The sequence below is a fragment of the Artibeus jamaicensis genome, unplaced genomic scaffold, assembly GCF_021234435.1.
Source record: "Artibeus jamaicensis isolate MK-2021 breed Jamaican fruit bat unplaced genomic scaffold, CSHL_Jam_final contig_332, whole genome shotgun sequence".
Taxonomy (NCBI): domain Eukaryota; kingdom Metazoa; phylum Chordata; class Mammalia; order Chiroptera; family Phyllostomidae; genus Artibeus; species Artibeus jamaicensis.
Genome location: NW_026521788.1, coordinates 28771357 through 28796204, shown reverse-complemented (window position 1 = coordinate 28796204; position 24848 = coordinate 28771357). Strand labels below are relative to the sequence as shown.

At 48.7% G+C, this 24848-nt stretch overlaps 1 protein-coding gene across 9 annotated transcripts in view; it reads left to right on the top strand.

Annotated features, from left to right (window-relative positions):
• KCNMA1 (potassium calcium-activated channel subfamily M alpha 1) overlaps positions 1–24848 on the top strand; it is a 735030-nt gene that overhangs the window by 38638 nt on the left and 671544 nt on the right. The window contains exon 2 of one of the 9 annotated variants that reach the window (XM_053663954.1): positions 6919–8387. The exons of the other annotated variants lie outside the window; for them this stretch is intronic. Within the exon in view, the coding sequence (XP_053519929.1) occupies positions 6919–7041 (123 nt within the window). The 3' untranslated portion in view covers positions 7042–8387. Of the gene's footprint in view, positions 1–6918; positions 8388–24848 lie in introns of those variants that run through there. 9 annotated transcript variants of the gene reach the window in all.

Sequence of the window (24848 nt, the reverse complement as noted above, 5' to 3'; positions counted from 1 at the left end):
TTTGGAGGACTTTTACGTTGTGGTCAGGTTGTTCCTTTCCCCTGCCGTTCTGATGCCTTTATTCCGTGTGTTGGAGTGTGGGATGTCTAGGTCAAGGGTTGTGTGTGTACTTAATGTTAATAGATACTGTTGGATTTTCTCACGAAAGGTAGCTGCTTTTTAGCATAGATTATTCTTACGTCTCACGTGGTTTGTTTTGTCCCAAGTTGCTAAATAGCTTGTCTGCAAAAGAGCAAAATCACACCTGCACACAAGGCTAGCTCTGGAATCCTTCAGTGGGTGGGAAGGTACGTGGCTTTCTGGAGTGTGCTTCTGGGAACAACATCATTTGCTCTTTTTTGGAGCTTGTTTGATGGTTGTGATGTTGAGAGAGGCACAAGGTAAAAAAAAAAAGAAAACAGCTGTTGCTGTGTTGTTTGCATTATGGCTAATTTTGCATATGTCTAAAATAAGCACAGCAGCGAGGAGTTATAGGAACACAGATTCACACCTTGTCAAATATTGACTCGTGTTCCTGTAGCATCTTAAGGGCAGCACTCCCTCTGAGTAGCCTGCTCCGTGAGCTCGGGAATGCTGGTAGAACAGCGATGGGTGTGTACTTGCTTGTCCTTCCTCTCCCCGTGATGTTCCCGGGTGGAGCAGGATCTTGTAAACTTAGAAGCAGATGCCTCATCTATTTAATAGCCTCATGCACTTGTGTGATTTGTGCTGTTTCCCATCTGTCACAATTCAAACAATGAATAATCTTGTGTCCGAGTCTTTTCGCACATGTGTATAAGGATATCTGTTGGGTAGATTTCTAGAATTAGAACTGCTGAATCGAAAGGGATTTGCTGTCCACATCTTGAGAGATATTACTTGAATTGACCTCCCTCAGGAAGAAACTGTCCCGTCCATGGGCCATGAAAGAAAGTGTCTTCTTCCCAAACCCTGTGCAACACAGGGTCTTGTCACCTTTGATTTTTGCCACCTGATGGGTGAGATGTTGTATCTCATTTCTATTTTATTTTGTGTTTATTTCTCCTGAGCAAGGACAAACACCTCTTCAGATGTTCAAGAGTTGTTTCTGGTTTATGTTGGTGGACTGTCTTCCTGATCCTTTGCTTGTTTTCATTTCCCTGGTGGATTAGCAGTTCCTTTCCTGGCCCCTTCGAGCATGGTCTGTGCACATTATGAGGACATTTGACCCTGTGATCAGATAACTTAACCTGTCTCACTAGTTACAAGTCAAGCCACAGCATCTTGATCGTCAGCAGTGAACATCGAGGTGTTGGAGTAAGAAGTACAACCCAACACAAGACTAGATCATGGTGGCATTTTGACAAGGGTGCTGATGCTCGGCTCTCGGACCCTGGAGTCCATCAGCCTAGCGTCAGATTTTGTGGGGTCTCACTTTTAGCCCATCCCTGGTTTGAGGAAACATGAGGAAACTTGGCTGTTTGCTACTGTAAGTTCTGTTACAACCTGTTGTGAGAGTTTTGGAAGCAGTGGCTCCGCTGGTCATCATGCTAGTCCAGGTCGCCTAACCGCTGTCTCCAACAGTCCCCAACCTTGGCAACTTAACATGATAAAAGGGTATTTCTCACAGCCATGGCATTTATGATCAACATCAACATGGGTATACCCAGTGGAGCAGCTCCCCGAGTGTCTGGTCAAGAATTCGGGTTCCTTCTGTTTGTGGCTCTGCCTTCCTAGGTCCCCGGAGGCCTCCCTTGGGTTCTCTGCTGGCAGAGGGCAAAGGAGAGAAGAGGGTGATGTGTGTGGTGGGGGGTGGGGGTTTCATGGGCCTGCCACTCTGCCCTCACTCCACTGGCCAGAGCTTAGTCTTGCGCCCAGTCTGACTGGAGGGAGGCTGACACTTTTGATCCTAGGTACGTGGCGTGCCGTGGTCTCTGAGTGCTGTGTAGGACTTCTAACTTTTCAAAGTGTCTTCTCAAGTGTGATCTCTTGCTGCCTTCAACGGTTCTGTGAAGGGGAGGTAAGATGAAGGCTTTTAACCCCCATTTGGAGCCAAGTACGCTGAGGCCCAGGGAGGTATGCATCCTACACAAGGCGAGACTCTATGTCACGGACACAAGGTGTGTGTGAAGCAGGCTGGAGAACAGGTTCTCACTTGGCTGGCCCATTCTAACGACACACAAACACAGTCACCCACCCTGGGCGTGCCTAGGCCCACCTCTGCACGTGGAGAATGGGGCTGTGTGCTGAGGGGACCATGGAGGTTGGCTTGGTGTGTATCCTCTACCCTGGCGAGCGGTGAGAAGTGACAGTGTCTCTTGCCTGTTGTAAATAGCAGCCAAATGGCCATGGGTGACGGCACTGCTAAGGGTAGGAAGGCTCAGCAAGGTGTCCCATGTGAGACAGAACTACTATAAAGTGGGTGCCTCCGGGAATGGTCCTTTACCTTGACTTTGGCCATTGTCTTTTTTGTCATTTGCATGGACACTAGCATTGAGATTGGGGCTTTTCTTCTTTATGCTCCCATGCCCTGTATCTAATTACTCTGAAACATCTGATGCTGCAGTGAGATCAACACGTGAGCTGTGATAACTCCTCTGCTCTCTTTTGAGCATCAGGGAAGAAAGGTGGGATGCTGTTGCCACCCTTCTGGGTAAGGACTGTGCCTCCAAAAGCCCATTGGATGCACGGAGCCAAGGCTGTGCTGGGCACACGTTGGATGCTTTCCCCTCTGTTTCCTTAAATGTGATTGAATGCCTTGAACTAACCTGGTCAGAGCTTATCGAGACAGGATCATAGGTGGTTGCATGGAGTGTGGTGGTCACAGTGATGGTATCAAGCAACAGACAAGACATCAAAAGGCCGGTGTGCAGGGCTTAGCACTCTCGCTCTTCATTGAATGGCCACCGGACTTGGTTTTCTCATCTGTGCAAAAGATGTAACATCTTTCCTACCTCTCTCACTGGGTCATTATGAGGATCACACAAGATAATGCATATAGGACTGCTTTATAAATGGAAATGTACTCTGCAGTATAAGGTATTATTTTATTAATAGTAACAAGTGCCATTTGCAGTCCTTGTGATTCATTTGGGGTAGAGCCGATCACTGCTACCATTACTACACACATTCTCCTCCAAAGCTGCAATTACTGTGTGCAATTTCGCTTGCTATTTTATGATCATGGAATATTAGTACTGGAAAGAATCTTGGAGATTAACTAATTCAAATGCACCACTTTAAAGATGGTGAAACTAATGCCTGGAGGGGAGAGGCTTGTCTGAGGCCCCTGGAACCTGGGACTTCAGACTCTCAGAATGGGCTGCTTTGCTTTTTGAGTTGTGATGCCCTGTCCTTTGTGGAGAGGCTGGAAACCAGGAAGTTTGGTCCTTAGTCATGAGGTGGAGGCGCAGCTGTGACTCATGTCTGCCTGATCACACTGACCCCACTCTGAGCTCCTGTGCTTGAGGTTCCGGTCAAATTTGGACAGGGCCCAGGGGAGAAGCTTCAGTGCTTGGGTACAGGGTCTGAGAGAAGGGAGTAGGAACTGAAGTATTTGTGACAAGAGAAGGAGAACAGGACAATTCCAGACAAGGAAGGTGGAGGTACCCTTGCTCTGACCTTGGTCCTTGCCTGGTTCCACTCCCCCTATTCCCTCTCTCTGACTGCCTTCTCCATGGCTGCTGGCTTCCAGGACACACTCAGGAGGCACAGCTGCAGGACTGCGGGGCTCCCTCTGGAGAGAAGGCTAAGGGGACCCAGCGATGCTTTCAGTATTCAGAGGGCAGTCAGGCTTAGTCTGGATAGAAGATAAGGACTAGTGGGTAAAAGTGCTGGAAAGACGGATTTTTGCCTCCTTTTCATTCACAAGCCTCCTTGGTTGGCTCCTTCATGCCTCCAGGTCTTGCTCACCTGTCACCTAGATGAGGCCTGCAGGAACCCCTGGATAACCTTGTGGTTGGCACCCTCTTTCTGGACTGGATTCTCCATCCAAAATAGACAGCAAAGTTGCAAATTAGTGGGGTGCTCCCCTCTGCCCCTCACCCAGCCTCCCCTCGTGTTCACACTTAGATGACCACGTCACAGAGCACTGCCGGCGCCCAGGAACCTAGCACTGATTTACTGCCCTTCCCTAAACTGCAGACCTTCACAGGTCACCAGTTTTCCCACTAATCCCTGTTTCTTTTGCAGGATCCAATCCAGCATCCCACATTGTGTTTATCTGTCACGTCTCCTTAGTCTCTTTTAATCTGTGACATGACTTGACCTTTCCTGACTTTGACATTTGAGAAGAGCACAGTTTTGTTATTGGTGTAGCATGTCCTCTAATTGGGGTTTGCCTGATCTCTTTTTACGGTTGGTATGTATTGATTTCATTTACTGTTCATTGGGTCTCTCCCCGACCTGAACCGCCGGCTCCCTCAGAGCAAGCGTCATCCCGTGTCTGGTTTGCTCGTGTACCCTCGTCCCCACCAGAGTGCCTGGCACCTGTGCTCGGTCATTATTTGCCCAGTGACCAGGTGAGGCGTTGAACGTCCCAACGTTGGCAGAGCATGTGACCAGAAGGGAGGGAAATCCGGAGCAGAGCAGCCGGGTACTGGCAGAGCCTTGGTGGGCAGCTGGGCTGGATGGGCTCTGAAGCCCCTTTGAGCATTCAGATTCTGCGATTTTATAACATGATGGTGGTAAGTGAGCTCAAGTTCATTAAATTCCACAGATATTAGCTGAACACATTAACTTGCTATGGAACCCTATGCTGGGCAAGGTGGGGCCACTGATGGACACCCGAGATCCAGGCTCTGAAAAATTGACATTCCCTGTGGACCAAAAGCCCAGGGAAATACATGGGGAAGGCCAGTGTCCATGCTACAGACACTTAGTGGTCTAGAACCTGTCCTCTAGGTCGTCGGTTCCTGGAGTCCAGCCTGCTTCAGAATCACCCAGCAGACTTGCTTATAACGCAGACTGCTGGGTCTCACCTGCACAATTTCTGATTCACCTGGTCTACGGGTGAGGCATGAGAATTTGTATTTTCAACAAGTTCCCAGGTGATGCTGCTGGTCCAGGGATCCCATCTTGAGAACCACTGCTCTAGATGGTCAGGAGAAACAGGCCACTGCCAATTGGCAAAAGCCCGGAAAGCTTCATGGAGGAGGAGGTCAGGCTTGAGTGGGGTCAGATTTACGCAGGTGGGAGTGGGGCTTGAATCACACACAGCCATTTTGCCGCCTCTGAATGTAATCTGTGGGTGACTTTTGTCTGCCTTTGCCCAGTCGGCCTCTGGCCTCGCTGTGGCCTTGTCCCTCCTTCTCAGTGCCATGACCGGTCCTGGCCAGAGGAGTCTGAGACCCCAGAAGAGGAGGCTGAGTAAGACTTTTACAGGAGTTGACCTTGGCTGGCTCGGACGAAGTCACTCTGAGTCCTGGACGCGTCCCGTATTGCGCAGGCTGTCTAAATGTGTTTATTTGCCTGGGCCTCGCCTGCTGCCTGTTGGCACCGTTCGAGGTGTTGCTGTTGGGCTCCGTGGCTCTATTTCTGTTTTCCCGTCTGGCACCAGCTCAGCGGGGGCAGGTGAGGTGTGTGGCCACCCTTGCTGTCTTCCTGGCTCCATGTTCTTCTTGAGGCCAGCACTTGGTCAGATAGAACATTTGAGTCTCACTAGAGTCTGTGCTGTGGAAGCAGATGGGTTCTTTTCAAGGGGGAGGAAGTATGTGGAGGAAGGAGAAGGCCTTCAGGGAGATGAATTATTAACTTATGTTTGGACTTAACACACAGTGATGGTAAGACTGTTTACACATGTACATGTGTGTTTACACTTCCAGAATCGTTTAGGAATTTTTATTTCTTTAAGTGGCATTCAAAAACTGATGTTAGAGGTTGGGGGCAGGCATCAGAGAGCTTGAGAAAGACCATGTTGTTTGTGCAGCTGGGAGAGTCTGAGCAGGAGGACAATGTGTCATCAAAATCATACAATGTCGGAACGAGAGGGCTGTCTTTGTGCTTCTGCTTTCCCCTGTCATTTCAACTGAGACCTAGCATGGCTAAGTGACTCACCCTGCTTAAATGGCACCGCCTCACCTCTCCCTGGCCAGAGCAGATCGGTCTGTCTTCCCTCTGCTCCAAAGTTGTTTTATTAATAATATACCTCTCTTGTTTTGTATGTAGTCATGTACAGGTTTATTTCACCTACTTAGATCAGGGGCCAGCAAATTAGCCCTGAGGTCCAGTCCTCCATTGCCTGTTTTTGTAAATAAAGTTTTATTGGAACACAGCTGCACCGTTTATGTACTGTCCATGCTGCCTGTGCGTTAGCACGGCAGAGGTCATTAGTTGCTAGAGACCCAATGGCCTGCACAGCCTAAAGTGTTGACTGTCTATCTGGTCCTTTACAGAAAAAGTTTGCCAGTCCCTGCATGAGAAAGCGAGTTCCTTGGAGGCAAGAATGGAATTTTCATTTTACTTTGCGACTTGGGGGTCCTTGCTCATGGTAAATGCTCTGAAGTGTATTTTGCTACCCAATCCCTGGATCATGAAGAAAGCAGACAACTTTTGTAGTGGAAGATCTTCTATAATGAGAAGTAGCGTACTTTATAAGGAATTAAAAATTGTCCTTGTTAAAAATGTGTATTGACAGGGCTTGAGATGCCGTGGGTGGATTTGTTGAAGATTGAGCGTGCAGGGCTGGAGTTACTAGCCAGCTATCCTGGCCTTTTCTTCCCACTGCTGGACAATTCTGTGCCCCAGTTTTCTCTCTGTAGAAAGAAGATAATATTGCCTGCCTTGCTGAGTTCATTGATCTTCAATGAGGAGAGAACAGAATATTAAAATATCTTACTACCACTGAAGGCCTACCGACTGGTTTTCCTGATGATTCTGACCCACCAGAGCACGGCACTTATCTCTCTGAGACTCTCTTGCTCCCCTGCCCCCACCCTCTGACAGGCTCCCTTTTTTCTACAGGCTAAAGAACACACTGGGCCTGTGGTTCCTGACCTTCCTCACTGTGATCCCACCCTACCTGCCTGTCTTGGCCTTTCACTGCTCCAGTGCAACCGTCTGTCGTGTCCAGAATCTTCTGCGTGATGTTGCCTACGTATTTATCACACCTTTGCCTGGGATGCTACCCCCAACCCAGCTTGCCCTCTTCCTGCTTCTCTGCTGTCCACTCTCATAGGTCTCCCTTGTGCTGACCCTGCTGGAGTACTCTGACCTTGGACAGCATGAATGAATGTCTTCTTTGCCACCCACTCTACTGTTTTGTTGTTATTTTTTAATCCTTGTGAATGCTTGTTAAATAAACTAAGGACAAGACCTCAGAACCATGGAAGTAGAATCTCCAAGGGCCTCTTTGTTTTTTAACCAGCTCTTCAGGTCTAGTTACGACTCTGACCACAGTTTGAGGAACACAAAGTTAAACTAGAGTGCTTTGCAGTAGTATTTCTTTTTTTATGGGACACTTTCTTGTCTATTTAAATGAACTGGAAACATCCTAAGGGCAGATCAGGGTCTCATTATTTTTTTTTCAGAGTAACACACACATCGATGAAGATTAGGGCTGTGAGATGATTTGTTGGTGAGATTACCTCCTGCAGCCGGCCCTGCATCAGGTAGACACTCAGTAAATGTTTGCTTATTGATCGATACAGATATCAAAGTGCTGGGGAAGGCAGAACAGGTTCTGCAAAGCAGGGGATTACTGTTGGGAACGGGCTGGTGTGTGCCTTCCACTGATTCTGCTGAAGAAGTCCTCAGATTTCTGGAACCCAGGCAGCCCAGACACAGAGAGTCAGCCCCCGGAGGAAACTCACCTGGCCCAGTCCTGGGGGCTTCTCTAGCTCTGTCCTTTTTACTTTCATCTCCGTGTGCTTATGTGAAATGCCTCCCTTTGTCTCCCCCTTTGGCTCATCCCAATAGTGCAAAGCCATAGAAGTGTGTGCTGCTGGGAAGGTTTGTTTGGACACTGAAGGGTGTAGAAGAGGGTGTAGCTTGTAGAATGAGTTTTGCTTCCCATTTAAAATGCTTGGAGAGATGTGCAAATGCTTCATCTCTGCCTGACGAGCTGTAGGGCTTGTTTACACGAGCTCGGGCTCTGTGGCTCCGGAGAGAGAGGGGCTTCTCGCCTTCCCCAGGGTGTGATGGCCAACCTTGGTGTTGCATCTCCAAGCTGACACGGTGCTCAGGCCTCGTGTCTTCCTTCCAGTTAGGGGGCAGGAAGTTTATATTTCAGAAACACCAGTTTCAAACAGGGCTTTGTTTAGAACCATGTGCAAAGTTACCGAGAACACGAGGATGCTGCAGTCTTTTTATTGTGTGAGTTCCGGAGAGTGGTGTGTAGACTGCCCATCAAAGTTGTGAGTCTGGGTGCTGGTCAGGGCTCCCTCGAACTGGAGTAGAAAATTCTGAGTCTGTCAGGAAAGAGATAAAACAATAAAAACCGATAAAATAAAACAAGATCTGGGGGTCGGTCAGTGGTGAGGGCTGATTTAGGGGAACTTCATTTCCAGGCTTTGTCATTTGCGGTCATCTGAACGTCTGGGTGAACCTCAGCTTTGACAGATCAGTGCTCCGATGTTACGTGGATAAAAACTTCTTTTAACGATGGTTTCATTATTATTAGCACATTCTATATGGGGAAAAACGTAGGTTCTAAAACTCCTTCCTCACAGTTTTACTCATTAATATGAAGCTTAACTATTCAATTCATTATATTGGAGGTTTATTGCTTAATTTAAAAATTGAATGGATTATTAGCTTTTTAATAAACAATAACGTTGACTATGTATTGATGAGGACTCGAGTCATTTAACTTATTACTGTGTCTCCCTGTGTTTTGTTCGTGAAATGGAACAAAAACTATTACTTATCAGAAAGTGGACTTGTTCACTGTGCTCCTAGGAGTGTGGACGGTGGGGGGTGGCCCGTGGGATGTGTTTCAGATGAAGCATGAAAAGGGCCGCCAAACATGAGGTGATGCATCTGTGTCTGATGCTAGAGTCAGTTTTCCTCCATCACCCCCAGAACCGAGAGCATAGGTGGGTAAGCTCAGTACAGTGCCCATGTGGGTCCATGTCACAAATGAAGGCAAAATCTGGTGTAGAGTCTCTCAGTGCTGCCTGTGGCACTGACTGGTTTCACCTTGAAGGGGTGAGTGTTATATACTGATTTCAGGAAAATCAGTATATGGTGAACAAAAATCGGGGCCCTTTGTTCTATGGAAGAGATAGAAAACATGTGCTGATAAACACATTGTTTGGTGTGGATATTGGATTTCAGTGCTATATAATGTGTGCTTTGTCAACTTGGCTTCTACTTTTGATAAAGAATGAGGTTCCGGATGTCCCTTCTGGCTCATGTGCTTATGACAAAGCAGTTTCAGGAAGGATTCTGCTGTGTCCCCCCTTGGAAATAGCACAGCTGTCGTCATTCTGCCATTAGAGACTTGGCACTGAAGAAGAAAAGCCTGAATGAACTCAGTCTCTGTCCTCGAGGAGCCTGTAGTCTGTTGGGGGCTCACAGCACACCTGCACAGGAGGGGTTACTGAAGGTGGGGTGCACCTGTGTTCTTGGATGCCGAACAGACGCCAAAACGGCAGGATAGCCGCTCATCTGGGAACTCATGAAGCACTGAAGCCCACCTCACAGGTGGCATCCGAACCCACTTTTGATCATGTATTTATAAATAAACAGAGATGCAAGAGATAAAGGGAACAGAGCAAGATGCTAATGTACAGAGCGTGTTCAAGCCAGGTTAGCGAATATTTGTTGAGAGTCTGCTATCTGCATAGTGCTCCATTCTGTGAAAGGAATCAGAGAAGAGCTTGGTACAAAACCACACTATATTCCTTGTATGTATCTTCTTCACTTCTTACAGAAATGATGGAGTGTAATAAATGTTGTCTTTAATTGATTGCATTGATGGATTTAACCATTGACAGCAATCTGAGAAGTAAGAACCATGATCGTTCTCAGATTCTAGAAAAGGAAACCAAGATGCTAGCAGTGAAGTGACTTGCTTAAGTTCACGCAGCTAGTTTGTCATGGAGACAAGAGCCCGCCTGTCTGGCCCAAGCATGGGCTCTTGGCTGACTGTGGTCCCAGCTCGCTCTGGTGCAGTGATTCATGTCCCTGCTCATCTCCTGCAGTGGGATGTGAGCTGCTTGAGAGCGGGAATGTGTTTCTCTTCTCTGAGTCCCCTGTCATTCACCAAACTGCCTGTTGTGAGGTCTGAGCTCACTGCAATGACTTTGAGTTCAAAAGATTTGCTATGGAGATTGAAGGAGGGAGCAGTCATATCTTCTGGGTTTTGGGGGGCAGCTTAGAGAAGGTTATGGAGGGCATTTCAGGGTGAAATGGCACAGGGCTGGAGTGCGTAAGTGAGGGGACTGGGCAGGGAATGAAGGATCCTGGGGTCCCTTGGGCAGGAGTGTGGGGTCCATATAGGGAACTGGAGGTGATACTAGGAGGGGAGGTAGAGGCCATGCTGTGGTGGGCTTCTCTGTGGAACTTCTCAGGGTCTGAAGGATTGGGTTTGACCTCTGACCTCTCAGGCAATGTCAGATGACCATTCCCTCTACCAACTGCACTTTTGGTATCTCTGTGCAGGATGGAGTCTGGGGTTGAATGAGTGAGGGAGCATTTCCTTGGTGAAACAAATTTATTGAACAACTTCACTGTGCCAGCTCTGGGCTTGAGAGGCATATAAGGGTCACTCACAGGCTCATGCACTTATTTGCATGTTGGATTGTTGGTGTTTGTTACTGGGGAAGAATAGGTGGGTGGTGGGCACCAAAGCCTGGCCCCAGGTGGTCAGGGGTTATAGAAGAACAGCTCTGTGGGCAAACAGCGTTTCACTGACCCCGTGTTGCTGCCTGGCAGGGTACCCAAGTCTTGCTCTCTGGGGTTTTTTAACTGAGCTAAACAAGTGAACAAATCAGCAAATTGTCACCAAATGATATCCTTGATAAAGTATGATAAAGCATTACATATAAAAGAGGAAACAAAGTTTAATCATCCTACCTCATTAATCAAGTCCCCCACAATGCATGTCATTTATGAATGAAAATACTTTTCAGAAATGGAAAAATGTTTTAAAATGTACATGGGGTTATGCCTGCTCAGTGTCTCCTGCCTGGGCGTGGTCAGGACTCTGCGCTGAAGACCAGGGCCTTTGGAAGTGGGGTTGGATGTGTCGGCCCCTCCTGTGGGGCCAGTACTGTGGCTGAGCTGGGAAGATGGGGTTCTTGGGAGAAGTCCAAAGAATAAAGTGTCAGCACCCATCCCCTTCCCCTTTGTTCTGCCACAAAACCAAGAAGGTGACCACCAAACCCAGGACTAACCTTGATCTTGTTCTGTCTGTGTGGAAAGTTAAGTCATTCATCAAAGAAGGATGGACCAGTTTCCCTCTAGCATGGACTTTTGGTCATGCAGCTGATTATTGTATTACTTAGATTTCAGATCTTAGAAACTCGTATCAGCGTAGGCTCCAAAGGTCAAACACTTTACAGTGATTTATTCTTGGGATTAGACTCTCTAGGTGTTAGACTGGCCCTGGGGATACTGTCTTCTGGACTGGCGTTCCTGTGTGAGGAGCGATACCCACCCAGGCTCCGTCACGCTGGTGTTGGCCAGGACGTGAATTCCAGTGGCCAGTTGTGTCCCCATTCATCCTTCTGTGAAACTGGGCCACTGATATGTTGACTTGATTTCTGATGATCTGCTACTGCTCAGAGTGGAATCAGCTGTGGTCAGGCCAGGATTGGGGCTGACCAGGAAGAAGCCCAGCCTGGGAACTCAGGGAGCGGAAGTGAAGGGTCAGGACCCAGGAGGAACATTCAGAACCACGAGGCCAGGCTCTGAGTAGTCAGAGTCAGCAAGAAGAGCCATGGTTGTGTGTTTGGCATCCCGGTGCTGAGTGCCATGATAATCCTGGACCCACGAATGATAGAGATTTGTAGCCAAAAATGGTTGGAGACCCACTGTGCTGCTGACTGAAGCAGGAGGGGATGGAAATGCTGGGATTATCTCACCTCTCCAGACTCAACTTTGCTGTGCAAACTTGACAAATCACACAGGAAGTGGGGCTTCCCTGGCTGACTGCTTGTCCCATGCTTTGGGGCCTTGCCCATAGTGAAGCAGTCACATGTCTATTAAATAAAGTTGGCGAATGTTTCATCTGAAAGCTAATATGGAACCAAACACGTGGGTGTCTGCCAAGGCCTTAACAGCTCAGGTCAGGAGGGCCCCCAAAGGGGCATGGCTCTGTGAGCTGCTCTTGCAAGTGTCTTGGCGGAGGCAGGTGCTTCCTTGCAGTTTAGTTAAGAGAGGACAACACCGCTTGCTTGTCTTGGGAGTGAGTACCAGAGAGCAGAGATTTAGGGCATGGCAAAGCAGAGGCTGCTTCCTGGTAAGTAAGCTTTTCTTCAGGTTTTTAAATTCCAGCTTGAAATTGATGCTATTAATACTAATTGTGAGCAATTGTTAAGCTCTTCTTCCACTTACATTAACACAGCAATGCCTCAAAACAAAGGTGTATTGCAGGCATTGTTATTTTGTTTCACGGAGGAAGAAGCTGAGAGACTAGGACCTTAAGTAACTTGCCAAGGCCAGTAAGCCAGTGAAGTCAGGGCCGAGGATCCAACCCCGGGCCAACCAGCTCAGAGCTCAGAGCTGCGCAATGGGCTTGGAGATGGATTTGCTTTTGCCCTGGTGGGGCTGGGTACAGATGTGTTTGATCTTGCTGGAGAAATTGCCAGTCTTTTCAACCCTTGGAAAATTTGCAAAGTGGAACCTCAGAGCTGTATCCTGAGGGCATCTCACCTGGTTTGCTAAATTTAAAACAAGAAGTTTTACTTTCTTTTTGTATGGCCAGCTTTTGTGCCTAGATATGGAAGATTTATGATAGCTTGTGGGGACAGCTTTTGTCCTGCCCTTTTCTCAACCTTCTGTACCTGAGATGCTCTGTAAAGTCCTTCCTTTCCCTGTCCAGGGACGTGTGCATCTGGAGTCAGAGCCAGAGAGCAGGGCCAGGCTCTGGGCAGCCCTCAGGTACCCTGTGTGGCATCCCAGTCATCGGCCCACGTTGCTAGGGAGTAAATGAGGACGGCCGTGTGAGGATGAACACCTGTTCCTAAGGGAGGTAGAAGGTGGTGGGAGGAGACACACTGGGCTCAGGGGCTGATTGGCCCAGGCCACTGAGTCTTTGTTCTGCCTGGGTTAGAAGTCCAGACTTGAGTGTCAAACAGGTCCTGGTGTCTGTCCTGGCGTTGCCTTTTAGGAGGCTAGAATCAAGTAGGCACTTCACAAATGTGATTTCTAGCTGTGCTGTAGTTGGGCTGGCAGGCGCCTGGGTCTGATGGCCTGGTTTCACTGGCAAACGGACTGACCTGAGCCACTGTACTCTAAGCAGGACTGGCCGAGCCGGTGCCAACTGAAAATGCAAGGTTCCTTGTTCAAAAAATATTAGGAATTTTAGGATGGTGACAAAGAGCACTAAACCAAGCCTGGGGCCGTTCTAAGTGCGGGGACCGGTGTGACTGCACACATTGTACTCTAAGCCTCAGTTTCCTCACCTGCAGACTGGGTGTAGTAGTAGTATATCTGTCACTGGCTTGTTGTGAGGTTTGAAGAAGATGATAGCGCGCGCACAACATTAGGTACCTGGCGAGGGCTTGGTAAATGCTAGCTTTGATGAGTGCAATGTCAGAGATCCACAGCCTCTTTCTGGGCCATTGGCAAAGAGTGGGGCGAGTGAAGGGACCCTCAGTCTTTCTCAGTTTAAAGAACAGTTCTGGGCCTTGTTCTCTGCCCGTACCTGCTTGGGGCTTGGGACTCGCGCCTCCTTTGCAAAGCACCGATGCCTCCTCTGAGGGAGCAGGGGGCTTCTTGCATGCTTGCCTGGGCCCAGGCTGGGTCCTGCATTTCTCAAGCCGTGGACTGGAAGAGGGCCTGGAGAGATGCATGCCGGTTTTGCTGCCTTCGTTTTTTATTTGCCAAAATATTTCAAGTCACTTACTAACATCACAGAATTTCACCCCTAAGGATTTTACTCTGCCTCTCTAAAAAAAGACTTTTCTGTAAGTGCAGTAACATTATGGACTTTTTTTCATTTTTAAAATAGTACTTTGTGAAAAGTTTGGGTAGGTGTAGGTGGGGAAGTTATGAGTGATTAGTGCGAATTGGCTTTACTAGGATGAAGGGCTATAGTTGTCCAATCCAGACGGTGTAAGCTTGTTTGCTTTTAGTTTAATTGCCATTCACAGAAGGCGGTGCCTCATAATTGGTCAGAAAGACCCCGGGACACCTGCCTCCTTGTCCCAATGGGTTACAGTGGAAACCCATTTCCAGGACGAGCCTGTCTGTCTCATCTACTTTGCTGAGGTCTCTGTTATCTTTCACCTAAAATATCCCAAGAGTATCCTGAAGGGGCTTCTGTTCTGCCCTTTGGAATAACACCCAGAATGGTCCATCCTCCGTCAACCACCAGAGAGGAGGTTGAGAAAGTCACCTGGGCCTGGTTATTCCCTTAATTAAAACCTTTCAATGGCTTATAGCAGAGGTTGGCCGGCCACCTCTATCCGCATGGCCCATTAGCCAAGGATGGCTTATACACCTTACAGTGGTTGGAAAAACACCAAAAGAATAATATTTTTTGACACGTGAAAATTATGAGAAACTCAAATTTCAATGTCCATAAAGCGGGTTCACGTATGTGCCTTCTGTGGCTGCTTTCATGTTGCAGTGGCCGAGTTGTGCAGTTGCAGGGATCATGATGGAACAGTTCACCCACACCCGAGCTGTGGGGGAAAATTCATGCTTCTCGGCAAGACATCTAATGCCCTTTGCCACTGTCACCTGCCTGCCTCGCCAACCCCACCAGCTTCTTTTGCCCCTTATGCTCGTAGGAACTCCCAACTGCATTGGTCTGCATGGGCCATTTTCACCTCTGTACTTTCTCTTCTTTCCAACCTTGGCTAGACATCACTGACCCATCCTCGCAGAAATCACCTCCTCCAGGAGGCTCTCCCAACTTGCCTATCTGATTTGGTGGCTCCGTACTTTGCATGGAGACTAAATGTTTAGGCAGGAAAGATAAGGAGAAGCCCTGAGGCTCTGAGAGCTCAGGAGCAAGGAGCTCAGTGAGGAGGAAGCAGAGTCTGCGTGGAAATGGCTGACTCGGGCAGCAGGTGCGGGTGGAGTAGCTGGCACGCACCGTGCACTCTCGAGGTGGCAATGGCAGGCCTGGGCCCTGTCCCTGTGGGGCCGGCTTCCTAGTGTGGGAGACATTTAGGCACATGTTAATACACACGTGAGAGTTTCTTAGTGCTCTGCAGAGGGATGGGAGTGATGGAGGGCTGGGTTGTCTACATAGGGTGGCCTCCAAGGAAGTGATGTTGAAAGTCCTGAGTGAGGCAGGGCAGCAGGCAGCCGACCACTGTGGAGAGGGAAAGATGAGACGCCTTCCCATCTCCTCCTCAGCCCGGAGGAGACGGTGAGAGGAGTGCTTCTTCTCCTCTCAGGCCCACAGGCCAGCAGCAGCCCGAGAAGTTACACCGGGCTCTCCAGTCAGAGCCCTCCCTTGTGGTGGGTGTGGGGGGTGCTGCACTGTCCCTGAGGCCCCTCTCTAGAGCCAGCAGCCCCTTTGTGAGGTCTGTGAAGTGGTTGGGAGGCACTTCAGCAATGGACCTGGCTGACCTCTTCATTTCAAGAGGCAAGACTGAAACCCAGGGAAGTTCAGACCCTTTGTTACTGGGCTAATCAGAGGCAGAGCCAGGACCGGAATCTTGGCCTCTTAATCCTTGTAGTGAAGGGGATCATTCCTATTTTTTTACTTTTACTGGGGGATGCTAGGAGAAGTCGGTTCCCAGAATTGAGAGAAGGCCAGTAGAAGCCACTGGGAAACGCTTTGGCTCAACGTGCCACCCAAGAGAAAGGCCCCTGGCTGGGACTCCTGTGTGTCACCGGTGCTCTTTGCTGGGGGTGTCCAGAAGCACACGGTCCCAAGCTGCTGGCCTCTAATCCTGCCGGTTTAGTTTAGCTCCAGTCCTGAGGGAGGCTATGCTAATTATAGCCAGCCAGCCATTCTGGGAGCTATAAATAGGGTTAGAGGCACCTGTTTGGTCATTAGTAGGCATTTATTAAGGTACCCACAAAGGATTCGGCCACTGGGCTGGGCATGGGGTGGGCACAGAGAGCGCCTAGATGCCTTGAACTGTGCTCTTAAGTTATAGTTGAGTCAGAGGAAGCCAGTGTGAACAGCGGAGCGGGGTCAAGAGCATGACTTGGGAACTTGGCTGTCTCTTCCACCTGTGAGACCTGAGACAGTTACTCAAAGTCCCTGTCCTTCAGTTTTCTTACCTGTAAAAGTCTTAATGACATCTACGTAAAAGGGTGTTAGATTAAATGAGTGCTTATATCATGTTTTTTTGCACATAGATTTATGTATTGTAATTAATGATCATATATAATTATTTATAGATAATACATCATTATGGATATTATAATCATAAGATTATGGGTGATCATATACAAATAATTTATATGTATGTATCATTTAGAATAGCCTGATATCTAAAGTGTAATGAAATTCCTGTATGAAATGGCATGTGGACAGCTCCAGACACAGCCAGCCCGGGAATGACCCTTTGGTACGGGAGCCTTGATCTTGGAAGAGTGCTGAGCCGGGGCTCCTCCCAGCCTTTGATGAGACAGTGCTGTCTGGCAGGAAACTGTGTAGGTTTTTCTATCTGGGGTGAAATTTCAGCTCTGTTATATCCTGTTACTTCATATTCTTTTCCATCTGTAAGCCTCCATTCTATTCAATAAAATGGGGCACGACAGTAATGAGCATTTCTTGGGGTTCTGATAGAATTCAATAAGTCAATACCTGTATGGCACTTAACATGACACCTGGCACCTAGTAACTGCTGAACAGTGAAAGTCGTTATCATGAATGCCTTTTCACCTGATTCTGGCAGGTCATGCAGCATCTCTGGGCTGACTCAGTTATGTCATCTGGAGAATGGGACCATTGCTTTACCCGGTGCCTCAGAGCAAGGACATGGGAATGGAAATGTCCAGGAGGCAGATCTCTGTTAGGGGAGGGACGAGTTGCCTGGTCCCAGGCCTGCTCGAAGTGGGAAGTGAGGGAAGAACGCGGACCTGGGAGTTAGGCATGTGGGCCGAGGCCTTGCTACTGAGAGCAGGGTTAGAGGACCGGCAGGACGGGTCCCACCCCAGATCTACGGTGCCCTCGTTTGAATACTAAGGTCCCCAGAGGTGCACGTGGAAGTCTGAGGTGAGGAGCACTGCGCTAGACCAGAGCTTCTAAAGCCAGGACTTATTCTTCCCAGTTCACCGCTGAGAAAACAGAGGCTGTTCCATGGGCCTTGAGCACTGGTTCTGAGTTCTGCTTTTCTCCCTGGAACCCCAGGGAGCACTAGTCCTTCCCCTGGACCAGCAGCGTCAGCCTCACCTGCAGAGTTGGTTAGAAATGGAAATTCTCAGGCCCCAGCCCAGAGCCAGTGAATCAGAATGTTGGGGGGGGGGTAGGGAGGTGGGGCTGGGGCAGGGCTCTGTTTGAACCCACCTTTCAGATTGCTCTGCAGCACTGGCCAGGCTGATAACCGTGAGCCAGAGCACTGGTCCTCAAGCCCCAGCTGCATGTTGGGATCACTGGGGAAGATCAACAGAGGAAATGCCTGCGTCACCAAAGAGCATCTGGGTGTGGCAGGGACACTGTGAATGTCAGAAGCTTCCCAGGTGATTCCAGTGTGCAGCCAGGATTGAGAACCAGTGCTTTAGGCTTATGAAATAAACCTCAGTTTTCTCAGCTGCAAATTGGGTAGCATAACCTGTTTGCCTGCTAACGATGTGAGAGTGCCCTGGGGAACCTAAGGACCTGGAGAAGTGTGCAGGGAGGCAGGCTGACATCCGGTTAGGAAAGGTGTAGCTGGGATTCCTCTTTAGGGGCAGGTGGGATTGGATACCCACCATGGCCTCAGGGGTGGAATTGTAACATGGTTGCTAGCTGATCCAAGTATTAGGTGTTGCAGAGACACGTAATCTCGTTCTTTGAGAGCCCAGAGCAGGCGTTCTCTTCCTTCTGGGCTGCCCACCCTTGCCACTAGCGTCTAATTCTCAGGTTTGCCTTTAGTGGGGTTCTCTGCTCTCTGCTGGGGAGATGACGAAGTCTGCTTCATCCTAGAATCTCTTGAATTAGAATGGTGGGGCTGTTGGGGAGCTGGGCCCCCTCTCTCTGAGTACTGGTGGTGGCAAGAATGAGGTTTAAAGAAATATTTACTCAGAGTAATCCCTCTGCTATGCCACTGCCTGTCTCCCAGGTAGCTGGGTAACAAACACAGAGTTCTGGTTGTAATTTATTGAGTGATCAGCTGAGCCTTCCAAGGGTGAGGACAGGGCAGGAGAACGGGTGGCGGTTAAGGTCTCCAGTCCCAGGTCCTCCTGCAGTGACCAGAGCCTAGGAGCTCTTGAAAGGAGCCATGAATTCTCACTGTAGAGGAACAAGTGCATATGCATCATAAATGTGGATTCGGAATTGTCATGAAACACCAGATGTGGAAATTAATCATAATCTAATCTTCAAAATGAAATTACATGGTGCTTACCAGGGTGCCCAGAAGCACTATTCTGCGTATTACATATGTGATCCTCGTGCCCACCCCATGAGCCACATGTCATCATTTCTCCCATTCGACATGAGCAGTTGCTCTGGGGTCCGGTGGTCAACCTCTGCATTTCACAAATGGGGAAACTGAGGACCAAGGGGTCATAGTGATTGAGCAGTAGAGACAAAATTAGAAGTCAGGGTCCAGTCATTAAGGGTTTAATGAGGACTCTTCTTGATTTTCAGTCTGGGATGACTTTAATACAGGGTGCCTGGGTTATTTAACACCAGCCAAAGGAATTCACAGGATATTTGTTCTGAAAAGAAAATCAGCTTAGCACAGTAAACTTAAAAATTTTTAGATCATGTTCCACAATAAGAAACAGCTGTCCATTGTATACATTTGTATATATCTGTGTATTATATATACACACACCCATATATACAAGGTCTGTCTGGAAAAAGTCCAGTCATTGTTAACGTGTATAATGAGGATGATGTCACAACATCATTGTAACCTGACAGCCAAGGACAGTGGACTGGAGTGCGCATGCGTGAATGATGATGACTTTGCTGTACTGGTCACTGTGGGGGGGGCGCATGGTAGATGCCGTTAAGTGAGAGTGTGTACTGTGTGGCCATTGCATTCACAATGACTAAGCAGTAGAGCAATGAATCTGCATCAGATCTTGTGTTAAGCTTGAACATCCCTCCATGGATGATTCAGAAGGCCACAGCTGTGGGCAGCTGGAGATTGGCAGCTTCATCAGGACAATGTGCTCGCTCATGAATCATGTGTTGCACAGAACTTTTTGGCAAAACGTCAGATCTCCCAGGTGACTCAGCCCAGGTTTAGCGCCCTGTGACTTCTGGCTTTTCCCAAAACTAAAATCACTTTGGAAAGGGAAGGGATTTCACACCATCAATGAGATTCAGGAAAATATGACGGGGAAGCTTACAGCGATTGGGAGAACTGTGTGAGGTCCCATGGTGCCTGCTTTGAAGGGGACTGAGAGCTCAGTGTCCTGTGTACAATGTTTCTTGTATCTTCTTCAATGAATGTCTCTATTTTTCATATTACATAGCTGGATACCTTCTGGACGGACCTCATCTATACATGTGTACATATATGTACTGTATTAGGTATATATGTGTGTGTGTATATGTATCTGTATACCTGTTACCTGTTTATATATATATAAATATATGTATATCTCTCTCTATATATACATAAGGCACAGTAACAAAAGTTAACGAAATAATGGCTGTTCTTGGCACGTGAGCCAACTTGGTATTTTCTGTTCTATTCTATTTTAAAATGTTGCTCATAGTCCATAAAGTAGATCTGGTGATCAACCAGTGGGCTAAATGCCGCCATTTGCCAATACCGGTGCTGTCTGTCTTTTGCACATGACGACAGCAGGGAAGCTGAAGCTTTGCCGCAGGTTACATCTGTCTCAGCGCCAAGTCTGAGACTAGAATCCGGCCTCACTGATTGCCACCCCCATCCTGCGCTGACCCTGCCATTGCCCCTGAAACTTGGCTAGGAACCTTTCAGTGCCATTCGCCAACACGTCCTGGGGTTTTATGTCCACATTTCCCTGCTCTCATGAATATACTGCAAACCCCAGGCTCTCTGGGCCCCGCCCATCCCAGTGCATCACTCCGCTCCTGGTCACTGTTCTCTCCCTCCTGTGGTTATCTTCTGAAAAGCAGAGCATGGATTCTGAGACCTAGTCCCAACAGTTTGGGGTTGGTGGATGCCAGTGTGAGGTGCTTTGAGAGCAGGCTCATTTATCCTGGCCTACAACCTTTTGCTCACAATTCTGAAATCCCGAATGTTCTGAAAATTGAGGGTTTTTACACAGTTTATGGGGGGTGGGGGACAAACCTGCCCTAAACTGCTGGAAGGCTGTGGGTCGTCTTTACTCACCCAGCGGAGTCCCAGCAGTCATGTGTGTGGCTGTAGCAGGTTAATTTTCTGAAGTCTAGAACACGTGGAATTCTGAAACGCACCTGGCGCCAGGTTTGGGGTAAGGGACTGTGGAGCCGTGGATTTATTTGACGTGTGTGTGAGTGTGTTACCGATTGATCGGAGAATGTTGTTTTTGAGAGAAAAGAGTGGTAGATGGTGGCTAATGCGCAGGGCCTGTTATCGGAAGGTTGACTGTCAGCAGCTGTGATAGGAACCTTGGAGGAATTTTGAGAGGTTGAAGTGAGCAATGGCTATGCAGACACTTTGGAAACTGTAGTGAGCTGTACCTGTATAAAGTGTTTAACGTGGTCTGGTTTCTTCAGAAAACGGAATTTTGGTGCCCTCACTCCAACTTTAACAGAGGCTCACATTGCGTGTGTGCGCACCTGTGTGTGTGCTGGAAAGGTGCCGCTTCTATTTCACAGGTGAGGAGTAACCCAGCAAAGAAAAAGGCAGAGGCGTGTCTCTGCATTTTTTGTAGATTCCTTTTTTTCACATCTGCTGTGTTCTTCTAATTTCCTCTCTTCCTTCTTTATAATGTTTCAGGTTCCCCTCAGTCGAGACCACTGACTGCTCACTGGCACACACTTTTCTTCATTACATTATCCTTGTAGGTCATTAAACCTTGAGACAGCTGCTGCTTTGTTTCTTTTTCAGTAAAGACCCCGACATTTCCAAGTTCTAAAAGCTTCTGCCTTACAGGCCCTGGAAACTCTGGGCTCCTGAGACTAGAGGACGGCATATCCAGCGTCCAGTGTGGGGACAGGAAAGGACACAGACCCAGGCCCAGAGAGGTGCTGTGATGTGTCTCAAAGAAATCCGGCCAGCGGAGCTTCAGATTTTAAACCAGGATGGAGAGTGTGGTCTTTATGAAGGCCCAGGGGACCAGACCTTGGGCCCTTGCTGGGAAGCTGGAAATGAGATTTCTGCATAAATCCAGCCCCTTCAGGGGGTCTGCCTCCCCAGGAGCAGGTGGTCCACCAAACATCTGCCAGAAGACAAAGGGAGCAGACAAGGAGACAGACCCTGTTTGGACTTCGCCTTGGTGCTGGCAGGATGTAACAGTGCCTTCTGTGAGAATCTGTAATCACAGATGCCTTCATGCAGGATCAGGTTTGAATTTATACTGCCTGCGTGACCCAGGAAACCCCAAGCTGAGAAATTAATCTGATGCAGTTTTGAGTTGGGAGCACCGTATAGTGTCTGTTAGAATCAAATGAAAATTTGATTCTAGCATTGGAAGATCTCTGTAGGTAAAACCCAGTCAGTCAAACATGAGCTTTTACCTCGATGTGACGAAACAGAGGAGGAGACAGTCACCATCAGTGGAAGTCAGCGGAAACAATTCATACAAGGGTCAGACCCCCTCCCCCTGAAGTTTCTGATGTAAGGCCTATTGGATATACAGTGTATTTAAAATGTTATAAAATAAAAAAAGTTGTGGAAAAAATGAACAAGAAGCACTATTAATTTAAAATAATTTATGGATATTTGAAGAAAAACAAATAGAACGTCCAGAAATGAAAAACATAACTGAAGTTGAACATATGATCTTTAGCGCTAGGCATGTATGTGTATAGGTTTTTTTTTATTAGAAACATTAAAATAGCAATTCTGAATAAGGATGCATCAAAGGTAACATTAAAAAACTAACTTGCACATTTTGTGGCATTGAAGGCATGGTAACATATTAGAAAGAGGTGGTGCCCAGGCAGGGTTTTATTTGGCTGTGTGACCTTGGGTTACTTCTTAACCTCTCGGATTCTCAGTTTCCTCTTGTGCAATCTGACCCCACAGGCTTGCTCTATCAGTTAACTTCGAAAGGGTCTTGATTTTCCTTTTCCCTTCGCTTCTCTTGATTCTGGAGATTACTTAGTCTTCCCCAGCTCCTCCCCCCACCCCCGCCCAGGGAGGGGTTGTGCAATTTCTCATTACATTAAATCGAATTCGCTCCTCAGATGAGTAAGGGGACTGTATATAATTGCTGATAGCTGCTCTGGGGACTTGTATATTACTCAAGAGTTACACATACTCATCCGGAAGCTAATGGGGGGAGACTGGCAAGCCATCGGGACAAGGCCAGTGTGGCAGAAAGGCAGGGTGCCAGCCAGAGGGGTCAGTCCCAGCTAGCGAGGCTTCGGCCTGGTCTCCTATCCTAGGGTGGTGATGGATGGCGGGGTTCTGAATTTGAGAGGGGCCTGGGTGTGTTTCCTATGGTGACAGATGCGGATCTTGGTCAAGCACAGCCTGCAAATCCTGTCCCCAATTAATCTAATCCCAACCCTTAGGAAATCTGAACTTTGCTTGAACACTGCTTTAGGGCTCAGGCCCAGCCTGTTACATTGCCCTGCAGGCGTCTTGCGTCCTGTATTCTTGGTCGGCTCTTCTGGAGGACAGGACCTGCCAGGACAGTCCCAGGGCTGGCAGCGGCCGGGTAGGGGTGGTCAGCTGGCAAGCCCAGCCTCAGGCCCAGACCTTCCTCCCTTCATTCACTCTCCTTTCTCCCCCCTTCCCTTCTTTCTTCTCTTTTCTCTTTCTTCCCACCCAGTCTTCTTTTTTACATTTTCTTCCTTTTTTATTGCCCCTTTTATCTCCCTTACTTTCTTTCCCTCTTTTGTGGAGGAATGAAAGAGCATTCTTTGTCATTCTGGGAAATGAATACAGCGAGAATTTGGGGGTAGGTGTCATCTGGGCTTGCCTGGACACTGGACAATGCTCGGCACATAGTAAGATTTTAGAAGCTATCAGATGGGGTTGTCCTGGACCTTGGAACAGCTTCTAGATCTTTCCTGGTGCGTGCCCAAGTCATGACAATGGAATTCTACCCAGGAGGGGAAGCAGGGAACCTGAGCAGTGCTGGCTCTGGGAGGAAATGGCTGGTCCCCCCTCCCCAGTGACATGGGCCCAGCCCAGCCTTGGAAGTCAGCAGGGTCAGGCCTGCGGGTGACGTCACTGGCCTTCCGTGGGACAGCTGCAGCCAGCAGCAGGACACTCCAGAGATGCCAGCGGTAATTGGAAACTTTATTTTCAAATGTTTCCCACAGCATTCATGCATGGTGAGAAGTGCTCCTGGTGGGGGCTTTTCAGGTGGCTGCCCGGAGCGGGACCTGTGGGGACCAGGGAGACCTGAAGTCAACCTCCACCTTCCCTGGAGCTGGGTTTCGGGGGGAGGTGGGATGTGGGGACAGTCCCCAGGGGACTGCAGCCCCCAGTCAATGGGGCTCCATGTGACTAGGCCTCCTGAGCCCACAGTCTCTATTCTCAGCAATAATTTTCAAGGTCCTTTTTGCTATTTCCTTTAAAAAATATTTTCTTCTTATTTATCTATCTCTGCTGCCTAATCTCTGTGGGGAGAGAAACACAAAGGTTTTAGAGAGAGAATATTTTGTGGAGATGCAGCAGCTGCCTTCCCCTCTCAATGTCTGTAATGGCAAAGGGGCATCAGCTTGTGCTGTGTGTCTCCTGGTAAGAGAATTAGGGCTGTGGGAGGCCCCTTTCATCTTGGGGTGCCAGTGGGGGTGGGGGGCTCCCACCTGCACACCTGCCGTGGGGCAGCTGTGGGCAGGGCACTGGCTCAGTAGCCTCAGGAGACAACCTCAAGCACAGGGCCCTTAACAGCTACTGGTTGCCACTTATCAGTCATAGGCTGGGTGCTGAGTGCTGTACTGACGAAGTTAGAAACTTCCTCAGGGCTGCCCTGCTGGGTGGGAGCTCTCATCAACTCACAGTGAGTCCAGTTGCCCAGGATCACAGGCTAGTAAGTGGCAGGGGCCCACCTGGAATCAAGTCCGACATCAGAGCTTCCCTCCCCACATCTCAGGACCACCAGGGTTTGCTTCCCAACATGCTTTCAATGCGGGTCGAACCTACCAGGCTTTCCTTTCACACTTTTTTCTCTGCCTTGGTTCTGTCATAATTTTAACTGTCATATTTGTGTATTACCTTATAAAATTGTTGAGAAGATCCCACTTTGGGAAAATGTGCTCAGCCCTGACAGCTCTCTCCCCGCCCCCTGCCCCACCATTGTTTATCTCCTGTAAGGGCGAGCGGGCTAAGGAGCTGCCATCTAAAAGTGGACGGGCTCTGCTCCGGAGGGATTCAGGAGGGGAAACTGGTGCTGGGTGTAGGGCAGGAGGACGCGAGGACACTTGAGGTCCACTCTGATGAGGACAGTCGCCAGGGTGGCCCTCGATGAGCCCCCGTGGAGGCAGAGGTGGGCGCTGCCAGAGCGCGCTTGGGCGGCCGGGGAGGCAGTGACGCCCCGGCGCTCGCACCAGTGGCCCGGGCTGTGCA